General features: G+C 37.9%; 1 protein-coding gene across 3 annotated transcripts in view; it reads left to right on the plus strand.

The window, feature by feature from the left end:
• Positions 1-20,136, plus strand: part of RGS6 (regulator of G protein signaling 6) — a 2,564,457-nt gene that overhangs the window by 2,162,701 nt on the left and 381,620 nt on the right. For all 3 annotated transcript variants that reach the window (XM_044074660.1, XM_044074661.1, XM_044074662.1), the window contains exons 12-13: positions 7,456-7,517; positions 14,859-14,969. In XM_044074660.1, the coding sequence (XP_043930595.1) occupies positions 7,456-7,517; positions 14,859-14,969 (173 nt within the window). The remainder of the gene's footprint in view (positions 1-7,455; positions 7,518-14,858; positions 14,970-20,136) is intronic.

Genomic DNA, 20,136 nt, shown 5'->3' on the forward strand with positions numbered 1-20,136 from the left:
TAATCATAGGTGTCTCCACAGTGATACACATTGATATATGATTAATCATAGGTGACTCCACAGTGAGAGACACTGATATGTCATTAATCGTAGGTGACTCTATAGTGATACACACTATGTCATTAATCATAGATGACTCCACAGTGAGACACACTGATATATCATGAATCCACAGATGACTCCATAATGAGACACACTGCTATATCATTAATCATAGGTGACTCTATAGTGATACACACTATGTCATTAATCATAGGTGACGCCACAGTGAGACACACTGATATATCATTAATCATAGGTGACTCTATAGTGATACACACTGATATGTCATTAATCATAGGTGACTCCACAGTGAGACACACTGATAAATCATGAATCACAGGTGATTCCACAGTGATGCACACAAATATGTCATTAATCATAGGTGACTTCATATTGAGACACACTGATATATCATTAACCAAAGGTGACTCCACAGTGAGACACACGGATATATATCATTAGTCACAGGTGACTCCACAGTGAGACACACTGATATATCATGAATCACAGGTGACTCTTTAGTGAGACACACTGATATGTTATTAATCATAGGTGCTCTGTAGTGAGACACACTGATATAGCATGAATCATAGGTGACTCCACAGTGAGACACACTGATATATCATGAATCACAGGTGACTCCACAGTGAGACACACTGATATATCATGAATAACAAGTGACTCCACAGTGACACACACTGATATATCATTAATCATAGGTGACTGTACAGTGATACACACTGATATGCCATTAATCATAGGTGACTCCACAGTGAGGCACACTGATATATCATTAATCACAGGTGACCCTATAGTGAGACACACTTATATATCATAAATCACAGGTGACTTCACAGTGAGACACACTGATATATCATGAATCACAGGTGACTCCACACTGAGACACATTTATATATCATGAATCACAGGTGAATCCACAGTGAGACACACTGATATATCATGAATCACAGGTGACTCCACAGTGATACACACTGATATATCATGAATCAAGGTTACTCCACAGTGATACACATTGATATATGATTAATCATAGGTGACTCCACAGTGGGACACACTGATATATCATGAATCACAGGTGACTCCACAGTGAGACACACTGATATATCATGAATCACAGGTGACTCCACAGTGAGACACACTGATATATCATGAATCACAGGTGACACCACAGTAAAACACATTGATATATCATTAATCACAGGTGACTCCACAGTGAGACACACTGATATATCATGAATCACAGGTGACTCCACAGTGAGACACACTGATATATCATGAATAACAAGTGACTCCACAGTGACACACACTGATATATCATTAATCATATGTGACTGTACAGTGATACACACTGATATGCCATTAATCATAGGTGACTCCACAGTGAGGCACACTGATATATCATTAATCACAGGTGACTCTATAGTGAGACACACTTATATATCATAAATCACAGGTGACTTCACAGTGAGACACACTGATATATCATGAATCACAGGTGACTCCACAGTGAGACACATTTATATATCATGAATCACAGGTGAATCTACAGTGAGACACACTGATATATCATGAATCACAGGTGACTCCACAGTGATACACACTGATATATCATGAATCAAGGTTACTCCACAGTGAGGCACACTGATATATCATTAATCATAGGTGACTCCACAGTGATACACATTGATATATGATTAATCATAGGTGACTCCACAGTGGGACACACTGATATATCATGAATCACAGGTGACTCCACAGTGAGACACACTGATATAGCATGAATCACAGGTGACTCCACAGTGAGACACACTGATATATCATGAATCACAGGTGACACCACAGTAAAACACATTGATATATCATTAATCACGGGTGACTCCACAGTGAGACACACTGATATATCATGAATCACAGGTGACTCCACAGTGAGACACACTGATATATCATGAATCGCTGGTGACTCCACAGTGAGACACACTGATATATCATTAATCATAGGTGACTCCACAGTAAGACACACTGATAAATCATGAATTACAGGTGACTCTATAGTGATACACACTGATATATCATTAATCATAAGTGACTCCATAGTGAGACACACTGATATATCATGAATCACAGGTGACTCCACAGTGAGACACACTGATATATCATGAATCACAGGTGACTCCACAGTGAGACACACTGGTATATCATTAATCATAGGTGACTCCACAGTGATACACATTGATATATGATTAATCGTAGGTGACTCCACAGTGGGACACACTGATATATCATGAATCACAGGTGACTCTACAGTGAGACACACTGATATATCATTAATCATAGGTGACTCCACAGTGAGACACACTGATATATCATTAATCATAGGTGACTCCACAGTGAGACACACTGATATATCATTAATCACAGGTGACTCCACAGTGATACACATTGATACATGATTAATCTCAAATGACTCCACAGTGGGACACACTGATATATCATGAATCACAGGTGACTCCACAGTGAGACACACTGATATATCATGAATCGCAGGTGACTCCACAGTGAGACACACTGATATATCATTAATCATAGGTGACTCCACAGTGAGACACACTGATAAATTATGAATCACAGGTGACGCTATAGTGATACACACTGATATATCATTAATCATAAGTGACTCCACAGTGAGACACACTGATATATCATGAATCACAGGTGACTCCACAGTGATACACACTGATATATCATGAATCACAGGTGACTCCACAGTGAGACACACTGATATATCATTAATCATAGGTGACTCCACATTGATACACATAGATATATGATTAATCATAGGTGACTCCACAGTGGGACACACTGATATATCATGAAGCACAGGTGACTCCACAGTGATACATACTGATATATCATGAATCACAGGTGACTCTACAGTGAGACACACTGATATATCATTAATCATAGGTGACTCCACAGTGAGACACACTGATATATCATTAATCATAGGTAACTCCACAGTGATACACACTCATATATCATTAATCATAGGTGACTACATAGTGACACACACTGATATCATGAATCACAGGTGACTCCACAGTGAGACACACTGATATATCATTAATCATAGGTGACTCCACAGTAAGACACACTGATAAATCATGAATTACAGGTGACTCTATAGTGATACACACTGATATATCATTAATCATAAGTGACTCCATAGTGAGACACACTGATATATCATGAATCACAGGTGACTCCACAGTGAGACACACTGATATATCATGAATCACAGGTGACTCCACAGTGAGACACACTGGTATATCATTAATCATAGGTGACTCCACAGTGATACACATTGATATATGATTAATCGTAGGTGACTCCACAGTGGGACACACTGATATATCATGAATCACAGGTGACTCTACAGTGAGACACACTGATATATCATTAATCATAGGTGACTCCACAGTGAGACACACTGATATATCATTAATCATAGGTGACTCCACAGTGAGACACACTGATATATCATTAATCATAGGTGACTCCACAGTGATACACATTGATACATGATTAATCTCAAATGACTCCACAGTGGGACACACTGATATATCATGAATCACAGGTGACTCCACAGTGAGACACACTGATATATCATGAATCGCAGGTGACTCCACAGTGAGACACACTGATATATCATTAATCATAGGTGACTCCACAGTGAGACACACTGATAAATTATGAATCACAGGTGACGCTATAGTGATACACACTGATATATCATTAATCATAAGTGACTCCACAGTGAGACACACTGATATATCATGAATCACAGGTGACTCCACAGTGATACACACTGATATATCATGAATCACAGGTGACTCCACAGTGATACACACTGATATATCATGAATCACAGGTGACTCCACAGTGAGACACACTGATATATGATTAATCATAGGTGACTCCACAGTGGGACACACTGATATATCATGAAGCACAGGTGACTCTATAGTGAGACACACTGATATATCATGAATCACAGGTGACTCCACAGTGAGACACACTGATACATCATTAATCATAGGTGACTCCATAGTGAGAGGGTCTATATTATAACAACGAATGATCAAATGATTGAACATTGTTATATCGAACTCTAAAGTTCAAATTCACAAAACATCGAACAACCAGAACAGCAATTTTTTCCCAGGAAAAAAATTGTTGTTCCAAAAAAAAAAAAAAAAAGACATTAAAACATTGAGCAGAGGCCCATGGGATATATGCAAATAACCCATTAAGGACAATTAATTGTGACAGGAAATAACAGAGGGTTATAAATATACTTAGATTTATCCACAATTAGAAATACATAAAGAAGTTACTGTCAATGGTTGACCAGAAGTCTGCAATAATTAAAGAAAAAAAATGCCATTACTTTTAATTAAAGAAGTGGTATGTTGATACAAAGATTACAGTTTAGGAGAGGTAAACTGATAGTAAATGGAAGAAATATTAGCAAGAGCATCAAAACAGCAACTTACCATTGTGAATGGTAAAGAAAGAGCTCTGGATGGGTTATTGGAGCCAGTGATATCTGTTCAAAACCGTGATATGTCTAATGCCTGTCATACTAATAGTCTTGAGTGAAGCATTGCTGTCTCATTCAGCATGAGGAAGAGTATGGGGTAATATTTTTGGGATAGGTCTGTTTTAATGCCAAGAATCTGGGTATTTAATTTATATTGATTTCAATTCAAAGTGGTGAAGTTGTCAGATACTATGGGTGGACATACAATAATTGCACTGAGATCAATATTGTCTATGTTCTTGAAGGAGTTCCAGAAGTAGTTAGTTGTATTAGATACTGGTACACATTACACCAGTGTGGAATTTTAAAAGACTTTCAGAATGATAAACATTTTAGTACATGGTGTCTGGTCCGAACTATTTGCAGTCTAATAGTCTATTAAGCCGTACAGACTGGAAACATCTGATGAAGACATGAGATAGTAATAATGTCTGGTTCAAGGACTTCATCTGGTCTTATATGATTTTAGAAATATTCCCCTGCAGTGTGTTGATGTTCTCACCTGCTTAGTTACTTGCGGGCAGAGACACAGTCTTCATTATCTGCTGATTTCCATTTCCATGAATCACAGTCAAGAACCACAACATGTGGCAGCCAGTTTATGTAAGCACAGGCACCCCGTCAGGCACGCTCACATAAACACACACACACACACATACGTACTACATACCCCTTACCTGTGCCTGTAATCATAGCATCCATGATGACTCCTCTTTTCCACCTGCATTTCATGGGGGTTGAAAAGCAGTCCAGTCCATGCTGGCAGACAATAGCCTTCCTAGCCTGCACCTTCCTAAGGCACCAGCAGCTTACGGGGTTTGAGTCTATCCCTCTCTTTCACATGTCATGACCTGTTTCATACTCTGTAGCATGAGATGCACAAAAGCTACCTGCTATACTAACTTCTCATTTAGTGCAGTGGGCTACGTCAGGGGTTTGTGGTTTGAATCTCTTCCCCCTGCCTTTTTTTTCCTATATCTATAATACATGTTGTATTAATTGTATACCTGGTGTCTGTTGGTGGTGCAGAGGACTAAATCATTTGTGGGAGGTGAAAGGATATAAGGATTTGAGGTCTGCTTTATGCTAATTTTCCCTGTTGCCTAGTGCTTCCCTGCACCTTTTGTTCATATACATGCCTTTAAGGCACACCATATCGAATATCCCTGATATCTAGTGATCTTCCCATCCCCAAAAGCTGTACTCTGTAAGAGCTGTTATGGCACATGACTTTAAAGTTATTCAAGATGGTAAGTGTTCCCCCCACTCCCACAATCCCCATACTGTGTGGGTGCCATTATGGCACATGACTTTCAAGTTATTCGGGTGGCTAATGTTCCCCCTTCCTCAGAGGTAGGTATTTCTTAGTGGCTACTGATTCCCCCACCCAGTGCTATAAACTATGCTTATTAGTCTAGGGGTGTGTGGAGGTGTCACAGCCACCCCAACCCATACACACACACACACACACACACACACACACACACACACACACCTAACTGACCTCGCTATAAGTCCACTAACACTACCTCAATGGAGACAGTCATACCTGCAGCCCATTGCAAACATACATGCATACAACTCCTAGCTCTACCTTATTATTGCACTTCCCAGTACTTACCTCTTCAAGAATGGCTGAACACTTCCAACTACCTCAATGTGGTATGAGAGGCCATGCTAATCTACACAGCCAAGCGATTCTGAATCACTCCATGCATAGACAGACAACTTCCGGCAGGCAGTTCTAAGGAGGAGTGCATATGACTAATTAGCATATACCTCATTAGCATACAACATGACTACAGAGGCACACTAAGATGGCACTACATGACCTTGTGCAAGAGAACTGTGTTACTGCTGTCTTTGAGTTCAAAAAGTTTACTTCGAAATGTATGCCTCACTGTAACCTTTATGAATTCCCCAGATGATTCACATATATTCAAATATATGTTAAGAAAACAATTTAATGCTTAAACACTTTCCTTTTAAACTGACATTTAAAGTTGATATTGTCATTTTATTTTGGATTTTGATTAGAATTTTATAACATTTGCCTTGAATAAATATGCTTTAAAATGTGAACATTTTAAGAAATATTTCTTTTATGCTGATCTGAAATTAATGTGTATGAGGGTAACTTACAAAATATATTAAATTTCAGAGAAAACCAATGGCAAGTGAACTTTTTGTAAGAGGCATTTGTATTTTAGCATTCATTAGTCTGCTCTGAAACTGTGGCAAACCGCAGACAAAGCACTTTAGTGCTACTGCTGTTACCACAAGTACATTATCAGTGTTCATTTCTGAATGATGGTATTGCACTTCTGTACCACTGGCATCTGACAATCATACCCCCCCCCAAGACCTTAAAATTATAAATCATGTAACTGTGTAAAATAAATGAATTTACTGCTGGTATGCGTTCTACATTAGGGATCCGCAAGGCACAATAACATTGCTGTGTATATTTCAATAAATGGAATCCAAAGTGTTTAAAAACATGACCACGCTGTGAGAATTAAATATTTGTGACATAAATGCATTTTACTTAGGCCTGCATAAAGTTCCAAGGAATGAGAGCATGGTATGTAGTGAGTATTTACTTAATCTGTTTGTGATGCTTTCCCATGAGGCACAACACACAAAATATAGCAACAGATAACAAAAACTATGATAAAGTCAACTCACTTACTTTTCAGCTCTTTCAAAACAAAGTAGATAAGCAATGCCTGCAAAATCATTGTAATGGTTACACGTCAGCCAATTATGCATTTGTATTTGTTGTCTTCCAGATAACCTTCCTGAACGTTCAGGTTGACAGACACTGTTTAAAAATGTCCAAAGTAGCAGAAAGGTAAGAACATGTTATTTCTGTTGTATACCTGTCTCTCATGCAAACCATTAGGCATTATTTCAGTAATATTTTTTTATATTTCAATGGCTTTTGACTTTGTTTATAACTTGAATCATTACAATCATTAGATGGTAGCAATAATTTTTTGCTTTATTATTTTATTACTCTGGGAATTCTCTAAAAGTCTATATGTGCAGATATACTTTCATTGTGCTGTCCAATTCCCATATCTAACAATACAGGGATTTTGAAAGTGTTCACTGTGAAAGATGTACTGCTACTTGCCAATAAAATCACATCTGCTGGCAGTGCTTTGTAATTAAATACCCCATATTTCTCATTAAATCACTCTGGCATTTTATTTCCATAGTACAAGATGTAGAAAATTGCGGTTGAAAACTGGTATTCTATAAACAGGAAATATAATATTGCATCATCTGTTTTGTACATTGGATAACAATTACATAAATAGTCTTCTGATAACTTACTTTGAGAAAGAGAGCAAAATACATTCTCTGGAGCCCTTCTGACTAAAGTTGAACCCTTCTTTCTTTTTTATATTGCTGATTTCTGACAAGTTGCAGTCACATATCCTGTTGCTTCTCCATCCAGCTTCAGTTCCTGCTGCATCTCTGTATATGTTTTTCATTAGCCTCTACTGTTAGAGGTATTCTGCATGATAAACCCAGTGGTCCCTAATTCTGGTCACCAGCTATTTTGGTATTTTATTACCAAACTCCAGTTTACTTCCACCACCCTAAAATATCCTAAATGATTGGTTACACTAACTAGTCCATTTATATTCATTCTATTTATTCTTGTTCTTGTGTCTCAGGCCATCACTGAAAAGGGTCTGAGGCATACCTTTCAATTTCTTAGCATAAGAATTCTGGACAAAGCCAAAAATAATAGGGGACAAAGGCCCAAAATCAGGAAGAGATTTTATGTATTGTTCTTTGCAAATTGATGGAATAATATGTTTTGCATTAGCATGCATTTTCTGAAAGATATGAAGTCTGAAACTCAAATGTCTGTCATTACTTAATGACTTCAGTCACTGATTTACCAGAGAAAAGCACAAATTTTATAAGAAACAGACCAAAAAATATCGGACAAAATTCTGGATATTCGGTGAAATTCTGAAGAGTTGAGAGTTATGGTCTGTGGACCAGTTCACTTTTCACTTTACAAATGAACTGAAAGTAAAATATTTAACAAAAATAGGTAATGATTATTCACATCCTTCTTTGTGTCTCACGAAGTTGAATCTACTCCACAAACCCATCTAGCAATGAATAATGTCTTTCCTCTCTCTATTTTCCAGTATTATGGTTCCTTCCTTCTTTATCCTTTTTTTTCATATTTATATTTATCTATCGTACTGTATTCTTTTGATTTCTAAGTTATAGCTTAATTATCCCCATTGTTTCCTCTTCCACATTTTCTGTGTTGTTCTGACATCATACTGTGCCAAATATTTTTAAATATTAATATTTATTTATTGTAGTCCAGCTTTCTGCCATTCCTGTCTGTATCTGTTAACTGGTGTTCATTACTAACACCCTACCATCTTAAATTCATTACCGGGTGATCAGACACTTTGGTACTGCAGCCTATATTTCTGACCCCAAGGAATTAATAGTTTACTTAATTTATTCTGAAAATATCTTATTTTGGGCCTCTTTCATAGACAGGCATAGTTTGTGGAGTGACAGAAGGTGTAAATTATAAGAAATAAAACAAAAATAGTTGGAAATAAATTAGCAAGATTATAGTAAATAGCCGTAAGACAGTCTGAAGTAAAGGATCTTGGGAGAAGAAGGTTGAAATCATTATGCAATAGTTATCGTTAGGAAAACCTTTATGGATCCAATGAGGTGTTACTCCTGTCACATGTCTGGGCAAAGAGGTAAGTAGCTAATGTGAAGACAAAGTTATTATTATTATTTAAGCAAGTGGCCTTCCCACCCAGGGATCTGTAACATAATAAATACTTCCCTAAACTAAGAATGGGGGCGAGATGTACCTAAGTGAGCCATGGTTAGATAAGCTGGGTAAAACAAAGGTCCACCCATCCAGCTGCACCTTTTTATGTTTATTATTCTGTTCTTGTAAGGTACCTTACTAGTATAATGGCTGAACAAGCACAAGGTTGTAGCCAAGCATATACCATGAAGTATTCTAAAAGAAATACACATTTATTTTGTGCAATGATATTTGCTAAAATTTAAATGTAATAAAGCTGCGACATATTTAACATGGTTATATTTTATTAAGTTATAAACTGTATTAAATTAATTTTGTTTCAGAATGCCTGGTCATCTATATTTTTTCTTTCTTAACCCTATCAGTTTCTGAGTATTTTTTTTCATCACTGATTAGGTATGCTGTCCAGAAACATGGGCTATCCCAGATGGCAATTACAGTTGGGTGATTAGGGGGCAACTTGCATCTGGCAGTCTTAGAACCATTTGTCTTATCACTTGATTAATAGCCAGAAAGAAAGAGAAACATGACTGCAAAAACATACCACTTGAACCATCATTCCTCTGGACAAAGTTAGGCTATCCACAGACCTGTAAGTCTCACTACTCGTGTATACAAAGCCATGGAAAGAATTATCATGGAAATGATCAGTAATGGCATAGGAAACCTCCAGACACTGGACCCAGTCAAGTTTGGTTTTATCAAGGACAGGTCATGCCCACTCAAACTTGTGGACATTTTGGAGAAGGTCGTAAGAGCAATGGACAAGGGCAAAATGGTTCACACAGCCTACCTTGACCTAGCCAAGACATTTGACACAGTACCCCACATTGGCATTGTTGATAAACTCAAGAGGCTAGGTGTAAACCCTTATGTCACCCATTGAATAGCCAAGTGGCTCACATACAGGACCCAGAAAGTTAGTATTGGGGAGTCCACCTCTACAAAGAGGCCAGTCACCAGCAGAGATTGGTCCTGTGACTGCTTCTTTTCGACATCTACTTCTCTGAAGTCAAGGCCAATGTGACCACCTCTAGCTGACCAAATTTGCAGATGAATGCAAATCAGGAGCAGTCATAGAATCCCCCCTGACACTAATGCTTTCCAAAGAGGACTGACACAGACAAATAACTGGTGCCAGAGCCATGGACTAAAACTAAAAGCCAAGAAATGTGTAATAGTATCCTTCAACTAGTCATCCACCCCTGGTAACTATCATATTGACAACACACCCTTAAGAGATGACCCAGTAATCATGGACATGGGGACACACATATGTAGTAGTTTAGCCTTTGACCATCACACGTGTACAGATTCTATGTTGTGCAACTTATAAACAAAAGTATGGGATCTAGGTCTAAGGAGGTCATTGTTCCACTGTATTCAGCATTCATCAGAGCTATCATTGAGTATAGTGCCCCCTTTGGTAATACCTAACCAGGCACTTCCAACAATTGGAATGTCCATGTAGGTTCCTCACTAAAAGAATACAGGGTGTAAATAACATGTCCTGTGCAGACAGCCTCAAGTCCCTATCCCATTATTCTGTCTCCTACAGGCTGTTAAGGGGAGGACTATGCCTGTCATACAAGGCATCATCACACACCACCCAGATGGACCTGCTGCATATCCACAAAGCAAACAGCACCAGAATTAAACCTTGTATGTGATATAAATAGTACCTGGTAGAGAGACAGGTATGTATCCCAAAGACTATCCCTTCTCTGGAACAGGCTCCCCATCCTTGTGAAGCACAGTTCCTCCCTAACTCAATTCAAGTGTAAATTGGACAGTTGGATGGGGAATAGGAAATTCATCCCTGGTTTGACACCTATATCTCTAATGGACACAGACAGCCTGTAAATGGGATATCTCTCAGGCACCTGATTGTAAATTTTTCATCTCCCAAGACCCTGCTTACACTTAACAAGAGTACCAGAACTTGTCAGAGATCTGGGATGCATGGCCACAGTGGTCATTAGTTTAGTACATAAATATGAGCCCATGAACTCATAAAATATATTTATTTTATTTAATTGCTGAACCAGGTAAACTCTCTGGACAAAAGAGTCTCTTTTCAAAGGTAATCTAGAAGTACTGTCTGGTTGAGCTACTTGCTCAGTCACAAAATGTGCAAATGGAGAATGAGGGAATCAAACCCAGCACTACAGGATGAAGTTCCTTGGGAGCTAACAATGCTACTCCTCTGTGTTAACTACCAGGCAGTCATGTTACTGAAAAAATATTACTATGATAGCCAATATTATGATTGGGTTAATAATGCACAGAGGCAAATCAATTTAATAACAGCTAACCACAAGTGACAGCAAATGAAGTACCAGCTCATTAGGTTTTTAGGGGTCACACATGGCTGGGACGCAGCCATTTTGGTAAAGGCCTAGCAGAAGTGTGCTAGATTTCACCAGCACATACTACATTGTAAGTGCACACATTGGTACTTACTGAAGACCTGCAGAAAAGGTAAAAGTGCAAGGTATGCTCTAACAGTAGGTAGTAAAGTATTCCATATGTTATGGGTACAGACCAAAAAAAAACTCTATTGCCACTATGACATGAGTATGGAGTGAAGTTTAGTGATGGGAGTCAGCAAATGAGGAGTGTAGAGCTCTACAAACTGGATGCATTGATGAATCTGGGTGCAGTGATGATAATGGATGTAGTGATGATAACACTACAGTGCCCAAAATGGATAAGCAGGGTTGTCACCTTTTCTGATGTTCAAAGAGGGACATTTTATGTGGAAATCTGTGATTCTGCAGGACAGACCACAACCAGTGCAAAGCACTAAACCAGTTTTTGCCAAAATAAAAGCTTATTCCTGTAACTTTTGAGTTATGTTGTTTCATATAACATTTAAGTGTTTCTGATGCAAAACAATTGATATGAAGTTGTTCAATCTCGCCGTTCATTCTTTACTGATGGGTTTGGAGATGATCCATCAGCTCCGATATGGCCGTTTGCAAAGCTCAAAGTTTACCAGCAGCTCGAGACCAAGCCCCTTATCCCATAATGCACTGCTGGAATTACCCCAGATCTAGTTTGTCGCAGCACGGATCAGAGGTTCCAGGTTTGCTCGAGCCAGTATTTCATCAAAAAAGCGCGTTTTTCACAACCTACTTTAAAAAATTTTGCTATTGTTCCATAGAATAGTTATTAGAGTAGTTTGTGTAGCTTCTTACAAGCTCCCCTTTTCCCTCGTGTGTTATTAACATAGTTTAGTATAGTTTGTAGTGGCCTCGTGTTTTGGCCTAGTTGATTATCTGCATTGTTACTGATATAAATATATAGGTTCATAGATTAGTACTAAGCTAACTGCCCTTGCGAGCCATTTTAAGCCTAGTCAGTTATCCCTTGTGAGATTCAAACCCTGCACCTTGTGTTTGTAAGGCAAACACCTTAACCATTAGGCCCTTCTTTCTTTTGGGCCGTTGTTTATAGTGTGTGTGTGTGTTTTATTACAGTCATATTTGTTAATTTGGTTGTTCTCTAGGCTTTGTGTGCTTGGAGCTTAGGTGTGGTTCTTGATATATTATATGCTGACTGTTCCTTTATTAGACTTTTTTGTGTGCTTTGTTTTGGGGTTAAGCCTAAGGTATTTGTTGTTTGGGACCACTCTTGTTTGGCATCTACTTCTCTGAAGTACAGGCCAACACTAAGAGACTCTGGCTAACAAAGTTTGCAGATGAGTGCAAACTGGGAGCCATTATTGAATCCCCAAATGATGTGGATATTCTACAAAAGGGCCTTACAGAAACAGATGCCTGGTGCCAGAGCCATGGGCTCAAGCTTAATGCCAAGAAATGTATAGTTATCCCCTTTGGAAAAAAACATGTACCCATGAATTACCACATAGGTGGCAGGACACTAAACATCAAAAGTGTGATGAGAGACTTAGGGACACAGGTGGACAGTGGTCTCACTTTCGATAACCACATTGCCACAACAGTCAGGAAAACCTTCTATGTGGCCCACCTCATCACTAAGGGCTTTTCATCCAGAAAAAAGGAGGTCATTGTCCCACTGTAAATTGTGTGTAGTTTGTACCACAGTCCAGATTTCTGGTTTGTTCTTTTTCTTGTTTTTTCTGCAGACTTAGGAATTCATTTGACTTAGGGATGTGTATCTCTTGTGTTTGACTTTTTGATTGATTTACAAGTAAGTGTGTGTGTGTGTGTGTGTGTGTGTGTGTGTGTGTGTGTGTGTATGTGTGTGAGTTTGTATTTGAGATATTTCTGTGTTTGATGTCTTTTCCCTGTTTAATGACTTTTTGAGATAGTGGTACTTGGTTGGATTTTGAAGTATGTGATGGAATAGGAATCAGTAACTGAATGTAAGGTCCAGGGCGGCCATGGTGGTGCAGTGGTTAGCATTGTCGCCTCACAGCAAGAGGTTCTCTGGTTCGATCCTCGGCTGGGGTGCCTTCTGTGCGGAGTCTGCATGTCCTCCCTGTGGTCGCGTGGGTTTCCTCTGGGTGCTCCGGTTTCCTCCCACATCCCAAAGGCATGCTGTAGGCAGATTGGACACTCTAAATTGGCCCTAGGTATGAGTGTGTGTGTGTGTGTGTGTGTGCCTTCTGTGGAAGGTTGGATGCCGGGCTGGCAACTCGACACTGTAAAAATTCTACTGCCAATCATGCGGACAGGTGATCAGCTGTGGCAACCCCTAACCGGGAAAAGCTGAAAGAAGAAGAAAAAAATAACTGAATGTAAGGTCCAGGTGGTCTGCATTACCTTTATTCTGTACAAGGAATAGATTTCATGCACACGTGGCTAGCCATATGATTGGTCAGTTTTTTTCTATGCCCATTTTATAAACCTTAATGAGACCAGCAAAGGTTGAAAATGTGCCTTAGCACAAGTAGGACTGGGTACTTTTCCTCAGGAGGAATTTGCTGAAAAACTTTTTAGCTGAGTTAACTCGCTAAAAATGGTACATCCCAGAGATTTGAAAAAGTAATACTCTACCACCAAATCTCCCAGACCACCTTCCTTAAGTATAGTAACTCCAGGGTTGTACTACTTCTGGGAAGGAAAGTTAACTTGATAAAACAATGTTTTGATGATTTGGCTACTGAAGAAATAGACTGCTCACTCCCAGGCACTAAGTAGTTTGTATGCTAGAACACACCCTGGTGTGCTCCTATCAGAACTTCCCTGTACCTGATTCTGTTTTATTGCTTGCCTTATAGAAAATTGCATACTACCCTGTATGTATTAATGTATATCAATATATTTCATCTATGTTTAGATTTTATAAAACAGTTACAATATAAACTAATATTTATGGAAAATATACTCATGATTTATATAATAAAGCTTTTTTTCCCTTTCTCAGTTTAATCAGTTATTCTGACCAGTACTTTGAATATGACCCTTTACTCACACCACCTGAACCTTCAAATCCATGGATTAATGATGATGCCACTTTCTGGGACACAGAGTCAAGGTAAGACAATAACAAAGTTAAAGGTATGTATGCTGACAAACATGTAGCTTGATATAAATGTACCTTGTAATAAACACTGAAACAGACTGTTAGCTTACATGGACTGTTTTGCCCAACCTTTTTTTCCCATTCCCCTTTCAAATTACCTGGCAGATTATATTATCCTATCTATCATCATTAGGTTCATCTTGTGTTTCTCCTGTTTATTTTGTTATGCTCCCACTTTTTAGTTCACTGCTTTCTATCCAGGGTGACCCTGAGTCATCTGTCTTATCATTTCAAATTGTACATGTTTACATCTGTGTTATTTTATATTGTACATATTTACATCAGTGTTATCATTTCATATTGTACATGTTTACATTGGTGTTATTTCATATTGTACATGTTTACATCTGTGTTATAATTTCATATTGTACATGTTTACATCTGTGTTATCATTTTATATTGTACATATTTACATCTGTGTTATCATTTCATATTGTACATGTTTACATCGGTGTTATTTCATATTGTACATGTTTACATCTGTGTTATCATTTCATATTGTACATGTTTAAGCCTATCTTGTGTTCACTCTTTTGAATTTCTCTGATTCCATTGACATATGTGAAGGTTTTTATTCATATTTTGTCCGCATCTCACTTCCTTCTACAGGCATACATAATTCTCTTTCATCCATTTCCATGTCTTCTCTTGCAGGTATTACAGAATTTCAGATAACTTCCTCTGAACAGTTTCTGTTCTGTTTATGTCCCTGCAAAGGTGTAAGCCCTGAGAACTGCACAGGTGATATAAAATGAAGCCCCAACATCTGACAATGTAACAGGATTTCTGATTCTTACTGGAAATTCATATCTTATTGGAAGGCTTCCATGGTCCTCTTTTTTGCCTTGTTATTCGTCCTTTCTACCTTTAGGTGGTCTGGTATGAATACTCTGTCTTTCCACTTTCAATTACTGTTAGGTTCTTTTCAGTTGTGTACTATATCCATGCATTTCTGTTTTCTGTATACAGTGTAAGAGAGTCTTCTCATACTTTATACCTCATTTTAAATAACACGCCTGCTGCACATCATTTACAAAGAGACATCTCTTCCTTTCATTCTTGCAGCAGCATTGTTTGCTACTATATTAAACAGAATTAGTCTGCATACTGAAAACTGTGGTACTCCTCTGTCGGGTTATTTTTCTTATGTGAGTGCTTCATCTATTGTAACTGTCGTGATCAGTATAATAAAGCTGCAGCAGTTTGTTTGTATATCGGAAATGTGTACTGCTATATTACCAGTTTAAGATCATTGTTTAACATTATCATTTAAAGTCTAAGGGCCTGATTCATTAATGCCTACAGTAAGTGTGCACTGTTCTGAGTGAATAGACAAAGCAAACCCAAATTCCACCCTCTCCCTCCTAATTTTAGTTTTCCTACTGCCTTTCTTGCAGCCTTAAATATCAAGGGAATTCATAAAGGTTATCACAAAGTATAGGCTATGTATACACTTAGTATAATCTTTTAAAGTGAAGAGACAGCACAAAGAATGTGGTAGTTAGGTCCTTGAATATAGGCCATGTACACTTAGTGTACAGTTAGTGTAGGCATTCATGAGTCCATCCCTAGGTATTCCATAATGCATTGCATTTTAACCCTTGAGTCAATTGGAATGAGATGTCTGAAGTATCAACAGTGTTTCCATTGAGCTGCCGTTTTGTATAGAGTAACAATTCCGTTTGGTTTAAATGCTTATATTTTCTGGTATCCCTGACAATACTCACAAACAATTCTAAGGAACCAGGATCTTTTTGAGGAGCACAAACTGTAAACACCATACTACATATAAAAATGCACCACACCACCCCAGACTGACTCTGCCTAACTCAGAGTTGATTTTTGTACTAATATTAAGCAATGTTTACCTTCTGAAACACTAGTTTTATTGAATTTGAGCCATTTAGCCCAGAAAAGATGAATTTACAACAAAATGACAATTTTCAGCCCACCAGAGTCACCTGAGGTCAAAAAACTCTTTGGCTGAGCTGCCTGGAGACAAAGATTTGCAAGATTTTTATTGGCAACCTAGCTGGATAAACAGACAGATGAAATCCAGATAAGTACATTGTTGTATTCAATAGGAAAAGAAGTCAAGGCTATGTACAGTTGTATTTTCTTTTTTGGAGAATCACAATGTTACAGCATTTTTGCCAAAAAGAAATCTAATTTATGAGGCAGCATGCTTTCATAGATGTGTCCATGCCAAGGGTGAAAGTGTTGCAGCATTTGTTAGATGATTGCATGAGGCGGCTATTAATTGTGGGCTTGACGGTAGAAAAGATAAACGAATCAGAAACAGAATTGTTTCCAAGCTGGCTAATGTTGAAATGTCTCAAAAGTTACGACTTGAAGTAAAAATGAGTTTGGAAAAAGTTATTCAAGTCACCAAGGTGGCAGAATTAATTCAAAATAAAAACTGCTAATTTAAACGTGTCAAATGATATGCTTGAGGTGAAATGTAGAGATAACAGAATGTTTAAAAAGAGGTATACTTTGTTACAAATTAAATAAATGCGTGAGGAGCGGTACAAATGCACGAGGTGTGACTGTTATCATGCTGCCCAGAACAGTAAGCTGCACGTGCCAGAACGTGTAAGAAGTACAAAAGACTGGACCATTTTGCCATCACTTCCAAAATGAAGCTGATAGAAGGTGATGCTGAAAATGAAACAGAAGAATGTCTGAAATTTTTTTTCTTGGGTTTAGTCAATATTGTGACAGACGATTAAGGAGAATGGGAAGTAAAACTCCCGTATTCATGTAATGCAAGTGAACATCAAGATAGATACGGGTGCGATCTGTGATGCCATGTGCTACATGGAGAAGTTTCTCAAAGCATCCACAGCTGCATGAAGCACAGAATGAAATTTATAGCCCTTGCAAACTCAAGCACATTGGTAAACGTAATGCCATGTTTAAGTGAAAGGGACACACATATGAGTTTTTGGGTTTAAGCGCTGAATGGTCTGTATATAAATAATCTGCTCAGCAGAGCTATGGCATGTGAAATAAGCAATCATAAATGTGATTAGTGTAGATGTGTTTAATGAAGTTGGTCTACTTAGGTGTGAGCCAGTAAAATTTAAACCCCAAACCAAAATGCTGTTCCATATGCCTTGTATACACCTAGACGTATGCCATTTCCTATCTTATCAAAAGCAGAGACAGAGCTTAAATGCATGCAAAGCCTTAACATAATGGAAATTATAACTGAACCAAATGAGTCGTGTGTGCACCTCCAGTCCCCGTAATAGGAAAAATGGTCAAATATAAGTAAGTGTTGATTTAAAAAAAAACTCTGTGATGCAGTGGTATTAAGAAGCATTTATTCTACCTACATAAGAAGACAAAACAGTGACATTAGTCAATGCTAAATTATTTTCCATGCTAAATGCTTCCAGTGCATTCCTTGCAAATACAGCTAGGAAAAACAGTCACAAAATTGACAGCCTTCATTACTCCAGTTGGAAGATTCTGTTATAAATGGCTGCCATTTTTTTATAACCTCAGCACCTGAGATTATTCAGTGTAAAATGACTGATTCACTCAATGGGATTCATGGTATGTAGATTGTTATGAAAGACATTCTAGTTTTTGGTCCAGACAAAATAATGCACTCCAAGCTATCAAAAAACTGCCTCAAAACTTTGCTGCGACATATGGTGTTACAGTAAAATAGAGCTGCAGTAATGTGGTCACAGTGTAAGTGTAGTTGGACTTTGCCAGCAGGCAAGGTGATTGCTATTACCGAGTTGCAGAGTCCATCTTGCATGATTAACTTAAAGCAAGTCATAGGTATGATTTTCTTGAGCACATTTGTGTTTGACATCTCACACACATTGAGGGAACTGTTAAAGAAAGATGTGCCTTAGTTGTGTGGACCTGCTCAAGCTAAAGCATTCAGCAAAGTGGAAGAAATGCTAAGAACAGATCCAGTGCTAGAATGATAAGATGTCAGTAAAGTGACAAAAGTGAGTGCAGATGCTAGTAGCTAAGGCTTAGGTGCAGCTTTACTCCAAATACGAAATCATGTGTTGCATCCAACTGCATATTGTTCCGGAATGCTAACTGAAACTGAGCAGAAATAGTTCCATATTGAGGAGGAAGAATGCCTTCAAAGTGTCTGGGCATGAGAAATATCATCCATATACCTCACTGAGATCATGGTTTTCCAACTCATGACTAAAAATAAACAACTAATTCCGCTAATTAATTCCAATAATCTAGAAAAAGTGCCACTCATATGATAAAAAATGTTAATCAGGCTGAGAAAGTGCAATGTCAGAATAATCCATGTGTCTGTAAAATATTGTGGACTTGTAACACAGAAATTCTATATGTGCTCGACCAATATCTGATACTAAATAGAACATTGTAAAAGTATTATGATGACTAGACCTGTGACTACAAAGTGGCTTCAAAAGCTTTAACAAGCTACCTTAAATCATCAAGAGCTATAGACAATTATCCAATATATTAAAAATTGATGTTCAAATCACTGGACACAAGCCAAACAATTAGTGTAAAACTACTTTACAATCTGAGCACAATTATCAAACTATAATGACTTGATATTATATTAAGAAAGACTCATTGTACCCTCATCACCATGAGCAGAAGTGCTAGATCAAATACACAAAGGTCATTGAGGTCTCACTAAGGGTCCAGACTCCAGAAAGAGTCAAAATATCAGTATGGGGGCCAATCACTAACCAAGACATTGTTAACCTTTTTTTAAATCACTACAAAAGTACATTAGTAATGAAGCCACGAACAAATGCTATTGGGACAATGGCTAACCTTTGACATTTCTGTAACAAATGATCAACTCATTAGTGGTACTACCAAATCTGAATGTACATAGTGTGCATAAGTTACATTGTCTTCTGTTTCACTGTTATTTTTAATGCAACTATAAATTATTGTTTTGTGTTCTGCTCAATTCTTTAATGTTCTGTCCAATTATATAATGTACTGTTATATACTATTCTGTACAATTGTATAATATAAGGGTCAATTGTTTTATGCTCTGTTCGTGAGTCTAGAGGTCTTTGCTGAAAAGAGTAAGCAGACCAGCCACCAACCTGGTCAGCAAATAGTAAATAAATAAAACACT

Source organism: Protopterus annectens, chromosome 6.part0, assembly GCF_019279795.1.
Source record: "Protopterus annectens isolate FY-2018-M chromosome 6.part0, PAN1.0, whole genome shotgun sequence".
In the NCBI taxonomy this organism is placed as follows: domain Eukaryota; kingdom Metazoa; phylum Chordata; order Ceratodontiformes; family Protopteridae; genus Protopterus; species Protopterus annectens.